The 20,245-nt window shown below is 55.4% G+C and overlaps 2 protein-coding genes across 9 annotated transcripts; one reads left to right on the top strand and one right to left on the bottom strand.

Moving 5' to 3' along the window:
• Positions 1–179: 179 nt before the first annotated feature.
• Positions 180–14,629, bottom strand: LOC108385572 (beta-1,4-galactosyltransferase 3-like). Its single transcript, XM_017643061.3, has 7 exons — positions 14,475–14,629; positions 5,001–5,281; positions 3,249–3,484; positions 1,780–1,967; positions 1,099–1,221; positions 815–919; positions 180–723 (listed from the first exon to the last, which is right to left on the bottom strand). Exons 1-7 carry the CDS (start codon positions 14,627–14,629, stop codon positions 570–572), a joined length of 1,242 nt encoding a protein of 413 aa, XP_017498550.3. The 3' UTR covers positions 180–569.
• Positions 14,619–18,855, top strand: LOC108385576 (cytoplasmic tRNA 2-thiolation protein 1). 8 transcript variants are annotated; one of them, XM_037025915.2, is made up of 5 exons: positions 14,619–14,742; positions 15,033–15,425; positions 15,545–15,674; positions 15,995–16,529; positions 17,625–18,855. In XM_037025915.2, exons 4-5 carry the CDS (start codon positions 16,022–16,024, stop codon positions 18,152–18,154), a joined length of 1,038 nt encoding a protein of 345 aa, XP_036881810.1. In that variant the 5' UTR covers positions 14,619–14,742; positions 15,033–15,425; positions 15,545–15,674; positions 15,995–16,021; the 3' UTR covers positions 18,155–18,855. The 8 variants fall into 8 exon arrangements, with proteins under 8 accessions (XP_036881810.1, XP_036881814.1, XP_036881813.1 ...); XM_037025918.2 differs by having other exon boundaries at positions 14,629–14,742; positions 15,191–15,425; XM_037025914.2 differs by having other exon boundaries at positions 14,695–14,863.
• Positions 18,856–20,245: the final 1,390 nt, after the last annotated feature.

Raw genomic sequence — 20,245 nt, 5'->3', positions numbered from 1 at the left:
ATGTAGGAACTCTTGCCTGTTTGCTTCATAAATACTGGATATCATACATGCGTGTGCATCTTGTTCTTTTCATTCTACAACATCTGTTCAGTGGCTGCATGGTGTCCTATCATTCAGACATGCTGTAATTGATTTAGCCATCCTCACATTCTTATTATTATTTACTCCACTTTTTTTTTTTTTTTTGGCTACAAGAAAGAAACAGAAGAGCATAGTCTTTAAGTGGACAGGCCCAGGAGCCAGGTCGCTATATTGGATTTTACATTAATCAGGCAAGTTATTAAACTCATCTGTCCTGGTTTTCAAAAGGAAGATGATAACAGTGCCTACCCCAAAAGTTTGCATGAGAAGTAAAGGGGTGTGTGTCAAGCACTTGGCACTGCTTGGAGAGAACCAGTGCGGGGTAGACTGAGTGGGAACCTGTGTGAATAAATGCATGGAAATGAAAGGGCGGGGGCAGAAGGGAGAAGCAAATAAACTCTCTTTTAATAAGAAACTAGGTGGGATGGGTGGGAGGGCCGCACCGCAGCCCTAGTCTCAAGGGCTCCTTTCCAGCCTTCAGATACCCCTCAGCTTGGCACTGGGGGTCCTGGGACTTGGACGCTGATGTCCACAGTGAGGTTGGTGTAGAGGGCCTGCAGCTCCTTGGAGAGCAGCCTGTAGCCCAGCGAGTTCACGCCGTCATAGCGCCACCTGTGCTGGATCGGGACCCGAAGGCCAGGACTGGGGGAAGGGGGCAGCCATGTGAGGCCAAGGCTCAGGAAGGAGCGGGACGGGGGGGGGACGGGCCATCCCCACTCCAACCCCGACTCACCTCTGGGGCCTCTGCTGGTGACTGGGGGTCTGCACCTCCTCCAGCATGTGGTAGCGGCCAAAGAGCCGATGCGGCCGGGAGAGGAGCATCCCGCTTAATTTCAGCCTTACAGGGGAGAAAGCAGGGAGGCCAGATGCCTGTCTCCTCTGATAGGGTCTCCGTGCCACAGCCCACCCTCAGGGGGAGGCCTGTGTCCCCCTTAGGCCAGGGTGGTCCATGTCCCCAGCATCAGGGAGGGACCTGCAGCCCCCTGTGCTAGGGTCTCCAGAGCAAGGCCCCCCCACCTGGCAGCGATGTCACTGTCCTCACGATCCCAGCCCCAGTGTGTGCTGGGGAAGCCGTTTATCCTCAGGTAGTGAACCGGGCGCAGAGCAAACACTCCTCCGAGGTAGCCTCCGTGAGGCAGCCTGGAGAGGCAGGGGGTTAGGGGTACAAGGAATCGGGCCAACAGGAATCTCTGCAGCCAGGATCTCCAAGCTTGCTCTGGGTTCGCCCTTCTCCCACCCCTGTGACGACCTCTCCCCTGACCCCTAGGGTGTCCCCTAGGAGTCCTCCCCTGTCTCCTTGAGATAGCCCCTCCCTTGACTCCTGGGATATCCCCTGAGTTACCTGACTGGTCCAACTTTTAACCCCACTGATGGGCTCTTCTGCCCAGACCCTGTGGATAACCCCTTCCTGACCCCTTGCCAACCCATCCTTATATGCATTTCTCTCTTCTCTGACCTCTTCTAATGACCCTCTCTGCCTACCACTGACCCTCAGCTGGTAACTATCCCCACCACACTGGACACCTGCAGCCAAGAGGAAGGTTCTTCACTGTCCACAGGGCCTGTCCCCAACCCCACCGTGCCCCCAACCTCAGCCCCAGGGATAAGGCCTGGATGGTACAGACGGGCAGGACAAGGTCAAGGGCAGGGCAGAGCCGGGCCAACCATCCCCCACAGGAGGTTGCCTCCCCCACCTACTTGTAGTTGAACTTATCAATGGCCACGGACACATGGGCGGGGAAGATGTCACAGACGTAGAGGTTGCGGTCGTCCTCCGGGAGGAGGTTCACATCATGGAAGATGACGCAGTCCCAGTCCTCCTCCTGCATGGCCTCCCAGAACCCCACATTGCGCAGCCTGCCCCGGTTGAAGGCGGTATTGTTCACCTGGGGTGGACAGGGTGGTTCTCGGGTGCCCACTCTCCCGGCACCTCAGACTGTCCTGCCCTCACCCGCAGGCAGTGGTGGCCACCTGCAGGGCTCACCCTCTCTCCCCTTTTCATTGGCATTCTCCCATCTGGAATCCCTTCTCATTCCCACTGTGCGTCTGGAAAGCCCTGATTTGTTCAGGAAGGCACAGGTCAAAGGTTGCCTCCCTGGGAAGCGTTTCATGGATTCCCAGCCCTGTCCGGGGCTGAGTCAGTATCCTCAGCCTTGAGAGGTTTTGTGGACATGACTCTCCCCTCCTCTGCCATCTTCAAAGTTCTCAGGAATCTCCAGAGGGGGCCGGAGGCTAGGGGAGATGTGGGACCACCTGTGTCCGTTCCTGCTCCTACCAGACAAAGACTGGATGGGATGCCCAGGAGCCTAGCGGGGTCTGCCTCTTCCCCTCCTCTGCGTCCTCCATCGTCACTGTCTTCATCGTTCTCACCACCTTAAGCATCACGACCCCCACTGGCCATCATCACCACCACCACTATCTTATCTTCAACCCCCTCAGCACAATCACCTCACCTCCAGCAGCAGCGTCACAACCGTCAGCGGCAGCAGCATCCTGATCATCATCATTGCCAGAATTGTCACCATCATCATTAGCTATCATTTCGTGAGCACCTACTACGTGCCAGGCACTGGCCTCACTGCTTTACATCCATTAACTCAATGAACTCTACCTACAACCCAATGATGCAGGTGTTATCATCATCCCTGTGTCATGAATGAGACAACCATGGCACAGAGGATAAATTCCCGAAGTTTATACCTAATTATGCTGAGTAACAGTGTGTTGAGAGGACGGATGCATGCATGATGGATGGACAGATGGATGGATGATGGATGAATGAATGGTTGGTCCTACACTCAGACTACACGGGTAGTAATGGGCAAGAACAGGATTCAAACAAACATCTACTCTGCTCCCAAACGCAGTGCTTTAACCTACCCCTTAGCTTCATTGTCCAATCTGGCCGGTCCCGGTCTCAGAGAGGCCCAGGCTCAGTAGAACAGACAGCCTCTCAAGCTGATCCCAGCCCTCGGCCACTCGAAACCAAACCTAGAGCCCTTCGCTCTGATGTCCTCCAATTCACCTTCTTCTTGACTCATACAGGTCCAGCCCTCCAGAAACTCCGTGGCCCAGACACTCTCAGCTCAGAGTGACAGCGTCAGCCATGCACGGCCATGGCCAGGCTCACACGGCCCTCCTGCCCCAGCCCCCCATGCCTGCCGCACCTGGTTCACCACGTAGATGGCATAGTGCAGCTGTTGGCGCTGCAGGAAGGGGTGCAGGTGGAAGAGCAGGTGCTGCAGGTGCTGGGCCTGCCCATAGTAGGGCACCACGATTGCCGTGTGGTGCCGGGTCCAGCAGTCTGGTGGCCGGTACTGGCCTCCCACCTCCACCAGTGGGTTCTTTTCCACCACCTGCTCCATCGTCAGGCTCTCTGGGATCATCACTTTCAAGGGGCCATCTGAGAGAGGCAAGAGGCCAGGGATGGTCAGGGACCTACCCCAGAAGCCCCATAACCCTGTTGTGCCGGGTTGAATCATGTCCCCCACTCACCCACCCACCTCCAGGTTCGTATACACCCAGAACTTCAGAATGTCGCCCACCCACCCACCCACCTCCAGGTTCGTATACACCCAGAACTTCAGAATGTGACCTTATCTGGTAATGGGCTCTTTGTAGACATAACTGGTTAAAATGCAGTCACACTGGATCAGGGTGGGCCCTAAATCCAATAACCAGTGTCCTTACAACAAAGCCACGTGGAGACCCACAGAGAAGGTGGCTGTGGAGGCAGAAATTAAAGTGGTGTGCCCACAAAGCTACGGATTGCCAGCAACCTCCAGCAGCTAAGAACGCAGGATAGCTCCTCTCCCGGAGTGTCCAGAGGAGCCAACCCTTGCCAACACCTTGATTTCAGACTTCTGGCCTCCACAACTGTGAGAAAGTACATTTCTGTTGTTCTAAGGCCCCCGGTTTGCGGCACTTTGTATGGCAGCCTGAGGACGCCAGGGCAGCACAAGGGCCTCCGAGCTGCCCACTTCCTGCCTTCCTGGTTCCCCCTCAGCCTCTTAGCACCCCCTGCTCTGATTCTTCCCTCACAGCCCCCCGGGGCCTGTTTCTCCCCGCCCACCCGGCCAAGCTCGTCACCTCCTGTTGTTTTTCTTCCTGGACCTCAGTGATCCTAAATCTGCCCCCAAGCCCCAGCTCTACCCTACCTCCTGGACGTCTCCTCCCGGGTGGATCTCAGGCTGCCCCCTCTCCCTGCACCTCAGACGGCCCTCCTCCTCAGTGCCCTCTCCCACCATCCACCTGCTCAACCCCAGCTGGGCCTCCTCTTTTCCTGTGGCAGGCTACGTTCTTTCCAAAGACAGGCACAATGTCGCTTATCCAACCTCCCTTCAGTGTGATTTTAAATTAACATCCTCCTATTGAGAGATAAGTCTGTGTCCCCACCCCTTAAAATCAGTGGGCTTTCATGCCTGCTTCAGTAAACGGAGTGCAGCAGAAGTGACACTATGTGGCTTTTGAGGGCAGATCATAAAAGGCCACATGGCTTCTGCCTGGTCTATGCAAATATGTGCTCTTGAAGCCCTGAGGCCACCACGTTGGGAAGAAGCCTGAACTAGCAATGTGGACAGACTGTGCAGAGAGAGCCTGAGATTACATGAAGAGCCTGAGGTGCCCAGCCAGCCCCCAGGTGCTAACACCACTGGCTCAGCCACATCTCACTGCAACTGCATGAGACGCTGCGCCTACAACCGTCCGGCTGAGCCCTTCCCAAATCCCCAGCTCGCAGAAACATTCAGAGTTAATGACCGTCTAAAGACACCACATCTGGGGAAGATGCGCTATGATGCAGCAACAGATAACCAGCACACTCTCCGTCACCCCAGCCTCCAGGCTCTACCTCTCCTCGGGGCCACCTGCCAGCTCCCCAGAGCCAAGGGGTTGGGGTACAGGCGGCTCCCCAGGCTTACTGATAAAGGGAGAGATGTCAGGACAGTTGGGCAGGTCCTCCTCACTGGTGTCCACGGGGCGGATCTGGCTGAGGTTGGAGTACACGTCCTGACGAGGGGCTCCTGGAGAGGAGACCTGGGCCGGGAAGGGCAGCTCTTCCCCTTCCCCTGGCCTGGCCCGGGTTAGGAGGCGCAAGAAGGAGGTGAGGCCCTGGCGGTAGTGGTTTTGGCGGAGGAACGCCCCCATGAGCAGCAGCTGCACCACCAGAAACAGGAGCAGGAGCGCCCTCTGCCGTGCCATTCTGGGAAAGGAAATAGGAGTCACTTCCCATTTGGCACAACCCTTGCTGTTACCCCTCATGGTGTAGCCTGGGACCTACGCCCACCCTTCCCTGGCTGGCTCTGCGCCCTCCAAGGTGGGAAGGCCGCTCTGGGCCCCTGTGAGGAGAACCTTCCCTGTGCTCGATTCTGGCCTGGCCTCCTCCAGCCAGGCCCCTTCCAAACCCTACAGTCACATGGATGCCAGGGCGAGCAACTCAAGTCTCTCTAAGGCTCGATGACCTTGTCTGTAAAATGGGGCCCCACTGGACAGGCCTGTTGGGTTGCTGGGCTGGCGCACACAATGTGCCCAGGTCAGGGTGCGACTCCACCCAGTGTTACACCAGGCCTGGGCCTGGCTGTAACACCTCCAGCAAGCTGCATGGAAGGGACCGGCCCCACTCTGGCACCTTCTGCGTGCCCTTCCCGACCACAAGCACCAAGCAGCCCCCAGTGGCTTCCACAGCCTCTCTGTCTCCCTCCACCCATTCTGGGTTGTGACTGTCCATGTCAACCTCACCCATCAGACTGGGAGCTTGCAGAGAGCAGAGGCCAGGACTGACTCAGCTCTAGGTGCCTGGCATTTCCCAGCACAGGAGGCCACAGAAATGGAAGATGACAAGTGAATGAGTCCAGGCAGATGCTATTCTCCCCCGGACAAACTCTGCTCATCCTCCCGAAGCCATCATGCGCACGTGGGCCGCCTGGGGTGTCGCCTCCCAGCCCTTTGCGCTGGGCTCTCCTGGTCCCTGGCTCTGTGTCACAGCTCTGGCCACCAGAACGGGGATGATCTGTGTCCAAGTCTCCGTCACCAGCAAGAAGGGCAGGCTTGGACATGATGCATCTCTGGCACAAGGGTCGAGTGCTCACGTATTTGTTCATCTAGTTATTAAGCACCCGCGTGATGCCAGGCACTACTGTGGGAACCAAGGAGATGGCCGCGGGCAAAATCAACACGCACCTCTACCCCTGTGTTCTGGTGGGGACGACAGGCAAGAAAACGGGTAATTTCAGAGAGTGATACAAACCTATAAATGAAAGGGCAGAGAAACGGGGCAGGGAGTAAAGAAACGGTGGGAGGCTATTTCTGCTGGGCTGCCTGGTGCCCTCACATTTAAATCAAGACCTTGAGGACAGCAAGCAGCCGCAGGAAGTTTCTGGCAGAGGGAACAGCGATGTAAAGGCCCTGAGGTAGGAAGGGGGAGAACATTAGGAAGAGGGCAGAATGGAGAGAGGGGAGATTGGGGAGGGTCTTCGGGTCTCGGTGAGAGTTGGGGAGCCATGCGACCTGACTCGCTGTAGAAACTATTGCTCTAGGGAGGTGTCCCCAGCTGGGGCAGTGCCTCCACCCCCAGGACATCTGGCAAGGAGGGACTTCTGTCAGGACTGGTGGGGGGTGTTGCTGTCAGGACCTGGCGGGCAGAGGCCAGGGCTGCCGCGGAACATCCTAGGGTAATGAGAGCCATGTGGCTGCACCCCTGCAAACCAAAGCGGCCCGGGCTCTACAGCAGCGGGGTCTGTTCTTCACCAACGGGAGGCGCGAAGGCAGGACGCCTCCCTCCCTCCCCTCCCCCTGGTCCTCTTTCCCCAAACTTCTTGGCCTTGGCCTGGGGCGGTGTCAGCATTGCTCCTAAGGACCAGGCAGAGTTCTGAATTCTTGACTTTCAAGAGACCCTCTGAAGGCCAGGACTAGACCCACGGTCCCAGAAAGCTTCCCTCCAGCCACAGCAGGAGAATGAATCCCGCGGTGGAGGGCTGGGGGGTTTCTGTGATTTTTTTTCCCTGTGCTTCAGGGGCTCTTAGCTGATGTGTGGAGTCCTGTTTTGCATTTACTGCTCGGAGCAAAGCGCGCTCTGTTTACAGTGGAAACTGGTGATCCCAGGGGAAGATGGCAGAGAATGGGATGGGTTCAGGGGAAGCCCTGCTGCCCAGGTTCCTCCCAGAGGCGCCTTTAGGCTGGAAGCTCGTGGGTCCCGTGAGCGGAAATGAGTAGGATTTGCGCTGCTCCCGATGATCATTCTGAAGGCAAAGGTGACAAATATGAAGAGAAGCGTGACAGACCTTGGCAAAGCGCCGACAGTCATACACGGGCTGGAGTCCTTGCCACTAAATCGACAAGTATATATTTGGATGACCTAAAAAATTATCTCATTACAGGAGCAGGCTCAGAACTGAATCTCCCAAGTGGGCCAAAGGCAGAATGCGATCAAGGAGAGAAAATCCTTACATTCTGGAGACTGGAAACAAGAATGCAATTTCTGCAGGGAATTCTCTGCTGGGGGACAGGCATGAGGAACAACCAGCTGGTGGGATTTCTTCCAGCTTTTCACCTGGAAAGGCAGCTTTGCAAAGGACGGAATTTGTAGAACACCGTGCAGGCTTTGGAGGGGGATTCCTAGTGTTGGACACGCTTCCTTCCAAGCAGAATGAGAAACACCTCCCCAACATATATGATGGAAATGCACCCAGTTCATGCGCAGAAGACAACCAATTGTCAAGTACATCTCAGGAGCCTCGGCTGGACGCGGTGCTGTCCTCTGGGACCGACACTAGTCTCTGAATGCCCTGGTGGAGTTGGCCCAGCAGCGACGCAGACGTGCTGAAGAGTGGGGCTCAGAATCATCCCCGTTTGCCAGCTTGAATGCTGAGGCTGGGGGCTGCCTGCGTCAGGCCACAGACCGGCCTCCTGCGAACAGGAGGTGCCAACAGGGCCGCGACGGTGACTGTTTCCCTTCCCCAGGCTGGGGGTGGGTGAGCGGGAGGCGTGCTGAGTCTGGGACGGTGCGCGTGTTCTGGGGAGCAGGATTCTTCATGTAGGGGGCCAGGTGCACGTGGTGGTCTCCGTGGACTCGCCAGCAGAGCGAGCGTGTGGGTCACACACACCAGTGCTGGGGCGCCCGGACCCGCATCGCTGCGCCAGGAGAGGCCGCTGCTCCCCGAGTGCGGTTTGTCTCCTGGGCAGACTGGCGGAACCGGCCCCTCCCAACACCACAGGCCACAGGAGAGGCGATTTCAGAGCCTGGGAGTTTGTAGATTGCAACAGACCATCTCTTCCTCCTCGTTTTTTATTTTGAAACTCCATTAATCTTATATTTTATAATTCCTCATTTTATAATCTCTCCTGAAACTCTAGGGTTTATGGTTTAAGTCATAGCCCTACTGTATTTGGGGCTCTTGAGAGTAAAAATCTAATTATGAACATTTTTTTAAATTTGGCAGTATAGTCATGTGACTATAGGGTGTGGAAGCATGAGGGTCTACTCTCGTTACTTCCTCCAAAAACAGATTCCATTTCCCTCCCGCTGAACCCAGTATGATAAGGTCAAATGTGTAATTTTTGTCTCCCAAAGTTACATAAGATTTCAAGATTTTGACACCTTAAAACTACAGCAACTCTCATGCACGTCACGATTCAAACTGGTAGTGCAGATGCCCACACTGCCCACGTGGCATGGCACGGTTTTGCCTAGGAAGTTATATTTTCATTTGTGGGAAGCGAGCTCCGTCCAGCGGTGTGAGGAGCCCACTGCGATCTGGGGGTTCCAGGAGGGTCTCCCTGAAGGAGCTGGGCGCCTGGTTCCCCGGGTTCCTAACACCCGCCCCCACCCCAGCTGTTTTCCGAGGCAGGCAAGGGGGGCAACGGTTAGAGGGGGCGACTGCCCACCGCACCCTCTGCCCCAACCAAGGACTCACGGCCCGTCTTTTCTCTGGGAAGGGGAGGAGGAGGTCAAGGGGCCGTCGGCCGGGCAATGTCACACACAGACTCTCCGAAGGCTGCACTGAACACACAGGACACGCATCAGAAAGGGGTGGGAAGGTGTGGAATCCAAACCGTCCAGAAGCCCATCTTCAAAAGAAAAGCTAACTAGAAACGTGTTTCTTCTTTAAGAATGAAACCCATTTTTTTCATCAGGAAAGTATGTTTCTGGCCAGATCTGTTAGGCTCAGAAATACATGCCCAAGTCAGACTGTTTTTGTTCTAAGGCAATCCTAAACTTCCTGCCTTCCAAGAAGGTAAGCAGTGTCTTTTGGGACCTAGAACCTGTTTCACGTAACAAAGCAGAGGTCCTTGACTGGCGTATGTCCGGGGGAGTCGGGACACTCCCTGCACAGCGACAGATGTTTCTACTCAACACATTTCAGCTAAGCTGAATCTTGGCTCATGTCAGGATGTCCTGTATTGAGACCAACCGAAGTACATAGGTCAGTGAAGCTAATTCTTTTTTAATTAACTGGAATGTTTTCAAGGATAAATTTTTCCAATTACACCGCATAAAATATCCAGGTAAAAATTAATGACCTCGATTAGAATTGGTGTGTATTCTCTAAGGTAATTAAAACCTATTTGATTTGAGTCATGTCATGAAATATTTTTCCCATTAACAGTCAATCCTCATCTCACGTCACCTTACAAAAAATATGCCTTCTCCCTCTAAGTAACAACAAAACCTTACTTAGTGTTGGAAAATTTTAAGTGTCAGCTCAAAATGGGTGACACAGTAGTGCCAAGTTTTCAAAAATGGTTGTAGTCTCCCCAGCAAGTGTTTTTTTTAAGGTATCATTGATATACAATCTTATGAAGATTTCACATGAGCAACATTGTGGTTACAACATTCACCCCTATTACCAAGTCCCCCCCACACCCCATTGCAGTCACTGTCCATCAGCGTAGTAAGATGCTATAGAGTCACTACTTGTCTTCTCCATGTCAAGAAAGTGTTTTAAGACTACACACACACACACACACACACACACAAATACACACTCAGCTCCTTTATGTCTTAGCCGGTTTCAATATTTATGACCATTGTTTTAATAATTTCTCAAGTCATAAAACAGTGGGCCATGGGAAAATTCTTATTGGATCAGAAGTACACATATAATGGTTCTTTGTTAAGGTCCCATGCCCTGGGCTGGAGGTGGGGGCGGGGGTGGGATGCGTGACTGCTATTTGCTGAGACTTGCTTGTGGTCTAGAGGAATTACACTGTCCATTAGAAACATAGGGTAAGTCACAGATGTAACTTAAAATTTTCTACTAGCCCCATTTATAAAGTAAAAATAAGCAGGTACAATTACTTTTAATGTTACACTTAGCCCAACTTATCAAAAATATTACCATTTAACATATAGTCAAAAGAAAAAGCTGCCAGATATTTTACATTTTCACATAAAGTCTTCTATCTGGTATATACATTTACAGCCACAGTTCAGGTGTTCATTAGCCACCCATGGCCAGCGGGTACTAACTGAACATCCACGCCTGCTACATCTGTACATACTGTATGTGCACCTGGCAAGAACATGTATCCTCAGACCATGGGGTAGGTGCTCCATTTCAGTCCATTAGTTGGTGGTCTTGTTCAAATTTTCCATAGCTTTATAACTCATGCTTGATTCACTACTGAGATGTATTAAAATGTCACAGTGCTTCTGGAATGCATCAAATTTCTTGTCATCCTGTTTTGTTTTCTTTTGAGACTATGTTGTTAGGTGCATCTAAATTTAGAGTTGTTTTGTCATCCTGTATTTTTCATTTGTGAAAACACTCTCTTCATTACTGATAGTGCTTTTTGACTCAAAATTTATCGTTTTGTGGTGAAAGCAGCTACACTTACATTTCTTTAACTTATTTTCCTGATGTACATTTTCCTTTCCCTTTACTGTCACACTTCATTCATTAGATGTTGGTCTTGCGTATATAGCACATTACATCGTTGTTCTTAACTCTCTCAGTGATGAGACAATTCTGCTAGTTTTTATTCTTTCCACAGCAAATCTTATTTAAAAACATATTTCTTAACAATTTCCCCCTATCTAAACCAATCCGATGCGTTTGGGTTTCATTGACTAATACATTCCACAAAGGGAGTCAGGATCCTAATCAAACACTTCCCAGGGCTGGCTCACTTCATCCTCAAAGCCACCCTTTGATTTCATAGATACGGCCTAAAGTTACTCAGGTTTAACAAAAAGAGCATGAGTCCAGGCCCAAGGTTCTTTCCACTGCCTGGTTTAGAGTGTCTAGGGAAATGAGGTAGTCAAGGAAGGCTTCCTGTCCCCGTTCTGGGTAGGTCCTGAAGGATGAGTAGGCATTCATGCAAAGTAGGGGAAAGACATTCTGGGCAGAGTTAGAGGCATCAGAGAGCTTCTTAGGTAGTGGCAAAAATAGTAGCTAATATCTACAGAGCACTTACTATGGCCCAAGAGCTATTCTAAGCACTCAACAAGTATTCTCTATCCTCAATCGCAGCATCACAGACATTTTGAGCAGATTAGTTCCTTGCTGCAGGGGGCTGTCCTGTGTGCTGAGATTTAGTAACACTGCTGGCCTCTCCCTGCTGGATGCCAGTACCCCCCAACCCCCAAACACAGTTGTGACAACCAAAAATGTCTCTGCCAAATGTCCCCCAGGGGCTCAAAACCATTTCAGCTTGAGAACCACTGCTCTAATGCTTGAGGGCTGTTTTATTATCTCTGTCTTACAAGGGAGGAAATGCAACTTGTCCAGTTACACAACTGGGAGGGGAAGGAAGGATCTGAACCAGGTCACCTCTGTCCTTAACCACCACACCCCATGGTGATACTTTCCTGCCTGAGTTTTGTGTTCACTGGGGTGCAGATAACAGTAGGAGACAAGAAAGGAGACATAAGCTAGAAGCAGCTCAGTGGGACCCTGAGTACTGTGTCTGCTCTGTATAAGGCCTCATGCCCCTGGATGCTGGGAACCCAGATTCAAATCCAACCAAACCCCTCCCTCAAGAAGCTTCCAACCCAAGGAGACACTGAAATCACTGGCGGCCACAGCCCAAGGTGACAAGGCCTGTGACAAAGTGACGGATGGTGGGGCTGAAGGAGCCAAGAGGCAGCTTATTAATCCATGTGGGAGAGGAGGGGTCCTAGAGGCTTCCTGGAGGAGGTTCACCCAAGTAGCTACTTGGATGAGATACAGAAATCAGTGTGGCGGCGGGGGAAGGGAGGGTCTTCTGGGAGAGGAGACAGCGTGTGCCAAACACCTGGCAGAAAATGTATTTTGCGGACAAACATGAGAACATGCCAGAGGTTGAGAGAGAAGGCTGAAAAGTCAGGTCAAAAACACCGGGCTGAGGGCCTTGACCTTTACCCTGTAACTGATGAGAAGCTACAGCCATTTGCCCTCTCCAGAAGCCCTCTGACACCCATTCACAGTATTTCCCCCAGAATATTAAGTTAATGTGTTGCAACAAATGGAAAGAAGAAGCCTCTGCCCACACTGTGCCAGCCTGCTGAGGGATGTGGCCTCTAAGGACTGGAAGAACTGGCCCAGTCCTCAGTACTGCCAATCACTGCGGCCCCAGGGAAGTGACAGAAGGAAAGAGAACACCACCCCTCCCCCACCACTCTTTTTTCAGCACTAGTCAAAGTTTTACATATACTGACTCATATTGTTCTCGCCACAACTGCTGTTACTATCCCCAGTGGATGGATGGGGACACCCAAGCACAGGAAGGTGACATCACTCACTAGACGTCCCACAATTAAGCAGTGGGACAGGCTTCCCCCTCTTCTTTCGCCTTGCTGACGCCCACGTTGGGGAGAATTCCTTTTTTCTGACTTCTCGAAAGTTATGTGAGTCCTGCTGAGATCTGCTTAAATATTTCAAACACTTTCAAAGCAACATAGACGAAGTATCAGGAAGCGGTTGTTAACAAACGAGCCCGGGGACTAGGGGTCAACCCTCAAGACTGATTCATCAGACACCCAAATGCCTCCCAACACCCTTCACTCTCAATCCTCCCTCTCAAGCCAACAGACGCACCTGAATTTACCTACGAGTTTTTGGGTAGAAAACCATTTAGGCCAGGGCTCCTCAGCTGCAGCACTACTGTTTTGGGCCAGGTAATTTTTTGCAGGAGGCCATTCTAGGCACAGTGTTTAGTGGTATCCCTGGCCTCTACCTACCAGATACCAATCACATCCCCTCTCTTGTCCCCCAGTTGTGACAACTAAAAACGCCTCTAGACATTGCCAAATGTCCTCTGGTGGACAAAACACCTCCCAGCTGAGAACCAACTTAGATTATCTGTAGGGTGCCTGAGTTTTTGAAACCCCCATCTCACTGCTTGCTTTAAAAGAAAACAGGTCTGGTCCAGAAAGGAAGCTATCTTTGATTATAGAATCAAATGAGGTAAAAATAATTAAAGTTTACTGTTTGATCAATAAACACTGTCCATGTTAACTCATTTACCTTCAGAATCTATCGGGAAGATTCTATTGTTACCCCCCTTTTATAGATGAGGAACTTGAGACGGTGCCTGGCAAGTGCAGAGTACAACGTCAAGTACATCCTAACTGCTCTTGTTTCCCCCATGTCCTGAAAGGCAGCACTTGCAACCTCTGGGCTCCTGCAGCCCTTGAATCAGGTAACCCCACATCAAGCTCTATCACCCTATCTCCCCACCCAGGCCTGATACACGTGTGTCTCAGAAGACGGGCCTAACATAGACGAAGTATCAGGAAGCGGTTGTTAACAAATGAGCCCGGGGACTAGGGGTCAACCCTCAAGACTGATTCATCAGACACCCAAATGCCTCCCAACACCCTTCACTCTCAATCCTCCCTCTCAAGGGTCTCACAGGATAGAGACAAGATCTCAGAATATAACGTGCGGGACATGGGGCGGTTTGGGGGCTGCAAGGGGTGGGTGAGGGCTTGGACATGGGGAGCAAGGCTCCAGCTCATTCTTGAAAGAGTGCAACGTTTTTGGTTTCGGGGACTTGTGCCCCGGGGAGCCCTCCATCTCCCGGGTCTCACCTGCCCTCCATCCCGAGCTCTGCCTTCAACTCCACCTGACTGGAAGCAGGCGCATTTGTCACCAACCCACACCAACGCCTAACTGCTCACCGAATTCTCGCCCCGAGACCCGCGCACGAGTAAAGAACCGCAAACCGCTGCCTATCAGATCCGCTCACTCACAGCCGTCGCGCCCGCACGGCCAGGGCCCTCGGGCTGGGAGCGCGCGCAAAAGCCCACCCAGGCCCTGGCACACGCTGATCATTCTCTCCCCGCAGCCCGACGACTCTCCATTCGCACACAAACTTTTATCATATCACAATAGCATAAAATCTGAAAAGCATCCACCGCATTTTTGTAACAAAGAGCTCGGGGCGGCGCCGCACGCAGAAATCAGATGCCGCACCTGTTCCTGCGCAGGCGCAGACGCAGGACGCGCCGGACTGACCCGGAGCACTCTGGGAGCGGTCGGCGGAAGCGTGACGTCACAGAGAGGCCCACAGGGAGTTGTAGGCCCAGCTGGTCCCAGAGCAGTGAGCTCTTCCGGCCTAGCCGCCGCATGCGCACCTGGGAGTCGTAGGCGGGTAGATCCAAAGCTTTCTGGGAGTTGTACTCCTTTTGCCCACTTCCGCATTTTTTCGGAGTGTGGTACTACCGTCGCTGGTTCTACTCCGGTGAGTACCCCGTCCCCCGGCGGCCAAGCCCGGCCCTCGCGCGGCAGTGTAGGAATCGAGCGTCTCCGTATCACTCCCACGCATTCCTGAAGGCATCCCTGGAGAGATGGCACGCCTCTCGGTGATTCCCCGACGCCCGTCTCCGGCGACCCTCCTGGCAGGAGTGCCCTAAGCTGCTAGTGTCCCTGCTGACCCGCTTTGAACTCTGCTACCCGGTCTGCCTCCCCGCTCGCACCTTGCAACCTGGGTGCGGTGCGAACTCAGCCCTCTCTATCCTGGTTACAACCTAGAATAGTCAAGACTGGCGTCGGAGGTGATCAGTCGGCCGTGGGAGCCCAGAGGAGGCGCCAGACCCAGCGCAGTATTCAGGAAAGACCTCTCACAGTATTTCCCCATCCTTCACCTCCTTCCCTCTAAATGGTGTGAGTGCCATCTGCTTTATCTCCAGAAGAGATCCAGAATCTGACCACTGAACCCTGCCTCCACTCCGCTGTGAGCCCCCATGATTGCTCACCCGGCTCATTGGAGAAGCCATCTCACCGGTCGGCTGTGTCTGCTCTTTGCCACTCTCCACCCTGTATTCACACCAGTAGCAGGATCCTGTTAAAATGTAAATCAGATCTTGCCACTCCACAGCTTAATAACGTCCAGTGGTTCTCATCTCATTAAGAATAACATCCAAGGTGCTCACCCTGCCAACCTCCAGCACCCCCTCCCCCATACCCCTCTCCCCATCCTCCACCGTCCCCGGTCTTCAGCCACTATACCCTGCAACTAACTCAACACAGGCCCTGCCTTTCAGGTCGTTTGGATTTGCTACCGACTCTATCTGGAACCTTCTCCCCACCGTGGTCATCTAATGCCCGATTCCTCCTCCATTCTGGCCTCAGCTCAGAGGATAATACCCTCACACGGCTGCTCAGATTTGTAAAGTATGTTGGTTGTTCACTTATCCGTGGGTTGGCTTTTCCACTAGAGCTTAGTGTCTGCAACCTTTCCTGTTTTGTCCACTGCTGTGTGCCCAATGCCGTGCACATACTGGGTACATAGGAGGCACTGAGAGGATTTTTGTTGAATGAACGAATGAATGAATGAAAGCTTAGGCTGAGACTTGAAGGTGCCAGGTTTACAAAGTCTGGGGGAGGAGTGTTCCAATGAGCCTATTCGAAGCGCTATCCAGGCAGCCTCCCCACAACCGCGGCCTAACAACCCGAGTCCACAGGTAACCCGCCTGCCCTCTCTCCCCATCCAGGAGAAGCCCGCCCGCCCGGCCCACGCGATGCCCGCCCCGCAGTGCGCCTCCTGCCACGCGGCCCGCGCCGCCCTCCGCCGCCCGCGCTCCGGTCAAGCCCTGTGCGGCGCCTGCTTCTGCACCGCCTTCGAGGCCGAGGTGCTGCACACGGTGCTGGCGGGCCGCCTGCTGCCGCCCGGCGCCGTGGTGGCCGTGGGCGCCTCGGGCGGCAAGGACTCCACGGTGCTGGCGCACGTGCTGCGCGCGCTGGCGCCGCGCCTGGGGGTGTCGCTGCAGCTGGTGGCGGTGGACGAGGGCATCGGCGGCTACCGGGACGCGGCGCTGGCGGCCGTGCGGCGCCAGGCGGCGCGCTGGGAGCTCCCGCTCACCGTGGTGGCCTACGCAGACCTCTTCGGCGGCTGGACGATGGACGCCGTGGCCCGCAGCACCGCCGGCTCCGGCCGCAGCCGCGCCTGCTGCACCTTCTGCGGGGTGCTGCGCCGCCGCGCGCTGGAGGAGGGGGCGCGCCTCGTGGGAGCCACGCACATCGTGACGGGTGGGCGCGGTGGGGCGTGTGCCCGAGAGGCAGAGGGGGGCTGGGGGTGCCCCAAGTGGGGGAGCCCTGTGAGGAGCAGGGGCTCTGCGTGCCCCCTGAAGTCCCTGGCGCCCGTCGCGGGTTGGGCGTGACACGCTTTTGAGTCGCCGTTTCATCTTGGCCCACACGCCCTGGCAGGTAGAGGGATGGGGGCCACACTCCAGGGCCTGGGCTGGGGGGTCTCTGCAGTTTTTCAAGCGCCACATCCTGTCTCTCTTCACAGGAGGAGGTGGGAGGATGTGTGGTCCGGTCTGAGCTTCCCCCCCCTCCGGCGCCGCTAACTCGCACCCTCCCCCAGTCGCCGCTTCAGCGAAGGCACTGGCATTCACTGTGTGCCCGACACAAGCTAGGAGCCCAGAGCAGGGCCGAGCCTGGGCTTCCCCTTTTGTGCCGTGGGCGTATTAACAATATCAAGGTCCTAGAGTGGCCGGGAATTGGGGGAGTTATGTGCGAGGCACTTAGACGGGAGCCTGAAACACTCACTGGACTTCATACAAACGTTTGCCCTTATGATGACGGACAGGACAGCCAGCCTCCGCACCTGCCCGCCTCTCACACACTAATGACGGCCTAATAAGCGCCGCTCAGGAAGGTCACACCGACTGCGGGGTGGAAACAGGGGGACCCAGAGCAGGGGGAGAGGTGGGGATCAAGGAAACGTTTCCTGGTGAGCGGGGCCTGGGCCCTTTGGCGGCTGTGCAGTCCGAGGTCGCTTCCAGCTGCGACGGAGATGGTGTTTGTGGCCGAGGCGCTCTGTCCCTCTGCACAGGGTCTGGGCTGCCGCGAGTGGGTGGCAGAGGAGGGCACCCAGGTTGCCCCGTGGGGCCCTGTGTGTGTTCCCCTCGCCTCTCCCGCTGTGCCCACCTTCAGCCTGGAGCCGGCTGCGCAGGCGACCCGGGAGCTGCGTGGTCGGGTCTCCCTTCTGCGGCCCTCGCCAGGCCCCCTCCCCGTCTCCCCGGCCGGCTGCCCCACTTGGCTTTGGTGGGCAGGGGCAGGGGTCTCCACGACCAGCCGCGCCTCGGTGCCCCTTCTCACCAGCCCCCCTCTCCCCCGCAGGCCACAACGCGGACGACATGGCGGAGACCGTGCTCATGAACTTCCTGCGCGGCGACGCGGGCCGCCTGGCCCGGGGCGGGGGCCTGGGCTCGCGGGGCGAGGGGGGCGCCCTGCCGCGCTGCCGCCCGCTGCAGCTGGCCTCGCAGAAGGAGGTGGTGCTGTACGCGCACTTCCGCCGCCTCGACTACTTCTCCGAGGAGTGCGTGTACGCGCCCGAGGCCTTCCGCGGCCACGCGCGCGAGCTGCTCAAGCTGCTGGAGGCGGCGCGGCCGTCGGCGGCGCTGGACCTGGTGCACTCGGCCGAGCGCCTGGCGCTCGCCCCGTCCGCGCGGCCCCCGGCCCCCGGCGCCTGCTCCCGCTGCGGGGCGCTGGCCAGCCGCGCGCTCTGCCAGGCCTGCGCGCTGCTGGACGGCCTGGCCCGCGGCCGGCCCCGCCTGGCCATCGGCAAGGGCCGCCGGGGCCTGGACGAGGCGGCACCGCCGCCCAGAGACGCGGGCCCTGCCGCGGGTGCAGAGCAGGGCGGCGAGTAAACAGTTCCCTGCGCCGGGCTGCGGGCGATTCTGGCGGATGGAGCCGGTTCCCTGTGGCCCCGCGGAAGCCGGGGGCGCGCCCGCTGAGGCCAGGGAGGAGGCGGCTGCGGCCGGAGCCCTGCGCCCCAGAGAGGGGCCCGAACAGTTTTCCGTCCCGGATCCAGTGGGAACCAGGGGGCTGCTTGTCCAGCCCCTCTGCGGTGTTCTCGGCTGCTAGGATGGACCTCACCCTTCCCGGGCACCTGCTGTGTGCCTGGTGTCATGTTTTCCTGCAGTGGGGTAAGCAGAATCCGAGACCTGAGGCATTGACCGACCACGATGCTTCCCTTGGAGTCTGCGCCGCCACCGGCTGGTTTCAGGCTCACCGCGACCTCGTTGGCTCTGCTGAGGTTCCCTGACTAGCCCGAGGCCCCCTAGCTGGAGAGGGTCTGGACTGGGGGCCACATCTGTCTGCCTGCAGCTCTTCGAAACGGTGGATTTGTTGCCCTCTCTCCTCCCACCCAATCTCCCCTGGTGTCTGTGTGACGGGTGGGGAGCACTGGTGACTCCGCAGGCCTCGGATCCTGGAGGCACAGCTGGGTGAGCCTGGGTCAGTGACTTAACCTCTCTGGTCTTTCATTTCCACCTCAGAAAATGGAATCAGAGCTCCCCATCTAAGCAGTTGTACTTGATAAAGTGCTTAATAAATGGGACCCACGTCATTGTTCCTAGTAAGGCTGAGCCACCAGGGGGCCCTGGGTTTCAGGGATGCCGTCCTCCCTGCCCTGGAAGGTGTGAGGCCCAGAAGCTGCCTGCCCGACCCCTTGGTGTTCTCAGTCCCACCTCCAAGCTTAGCTGGGTCGGCCCCTTGTCAGGAATGCCCTCCCTTTCCCATCTTCCAAATTCTCCAGGGTCCTCTTCCAGGCCTCCCTGTGCCCTCCTCCCACCCTGCCCAGCGCAGGACACAGGAGTCCCCCAAGCCCCAGCCCCTGGTCCTGCCCTTATGTATGGCTAGCCACACTCTTGAGTCTCATATTTCCTTATTAGATGGGGCTGAGGGGCAGCTCTCCCTCCCCACCCGATAACACAGTGTCATTCAGTTAACATTTATGGAGTCCCTAATGTGTGCAGAGGTACTTCTAGACATCGGGTGTGTGTTGGGTGGGGGGTGGACAAAGCCTCTCATTCGTGCAGCCGAGTCTTGTGGGACAGACGTAACAGACAAGTACATATGATGTAATATGAAGTCTGATGCTGAGGACTGTGAATAAGAAATAAGGCTACATAAGGGGAAAGGCTTTGAAAGGAAGGTTTAGTTTGGAAGGTAAGGGCCTTTCTGAGGGGGTGACTTGAAACAAAGCCAGGGAGGTTTCCAGCCGTGAGGGAGCATCCCATGTTAGAACACTTCCACTGAGACCAACTGGAAAAGAAAATAAATTATACATACATGAAGGCCTCCAAGAGCTCCCGAGGCCTCCAGGATTCCAGAGCAAAAAAGCTCATTCTGCTGGGGGGTGCGGGCAAGCTGAGGAAGCAGAGGCTGAGAGGCCGGGAGCCTGGGAAACTGGAGGCAGACATGGAGTCCAGGGCTACCAGGCAGGCAGGGCTCAAGGGGCCAGAACCCTGGGAAGAGGACAAGAGGCCGAGGTGAGCCCACCACTGTGCTCTTCTCCCCGGGCAGCCTCCTGGGGCAGGGCGAACAACATTTGATGTTCAAGGTATCGTTAAGGAGAATCCCTGTACTCACCTCCAGTTAGGACTCCAGTCAGGTTACAGGTTAGACGTGAGGGCCGCCGGGAAGCAGACTCAGCCACAAAAAGACCAGAACTCAGCTTCAAACTCACTCAATTCCAGACCGGGTTAAGAAAATCCCTACTCTAAGTGCTTGCCAGAAAGCAAAAACCAGGATAAGTCCTAAGCCACACACGTCTATTTACGTTTAAACTGATTAAATTTAAAACTTTGTCAGTCACATGAAACCCATTTAGACTCATGTGTGGTCACCGGGGCATCCAGGGGAGGGTGGCTCCTTCCCAAAACCAGTAGCCACGAACTGGATCTGAGTCCACCTGGGGTGGTGTGCCCATAGCCTACTGGATCCCCGCAACCAGA

The sequence above is a fragment of the Manis javanica genome, chromosome 17 (assembly GCF_040802235.1).
Source record: "Manis javanica isolate MJ-LG chromosome 17, MJ_LKY, whole genome shotgun sequence".
NCBI classification, from domain to species: domain Eukaryota; kingdom Metazoa; phylum Chordata; class Mammalia; order Pholidota; family Manidae; genus Manis; species Manis javanica.
The sequence above is the reverse complement of the archived record's forward strand: the minus strand, read 5'-3'. Positions and strand labels throughout refer to the sequence as shown.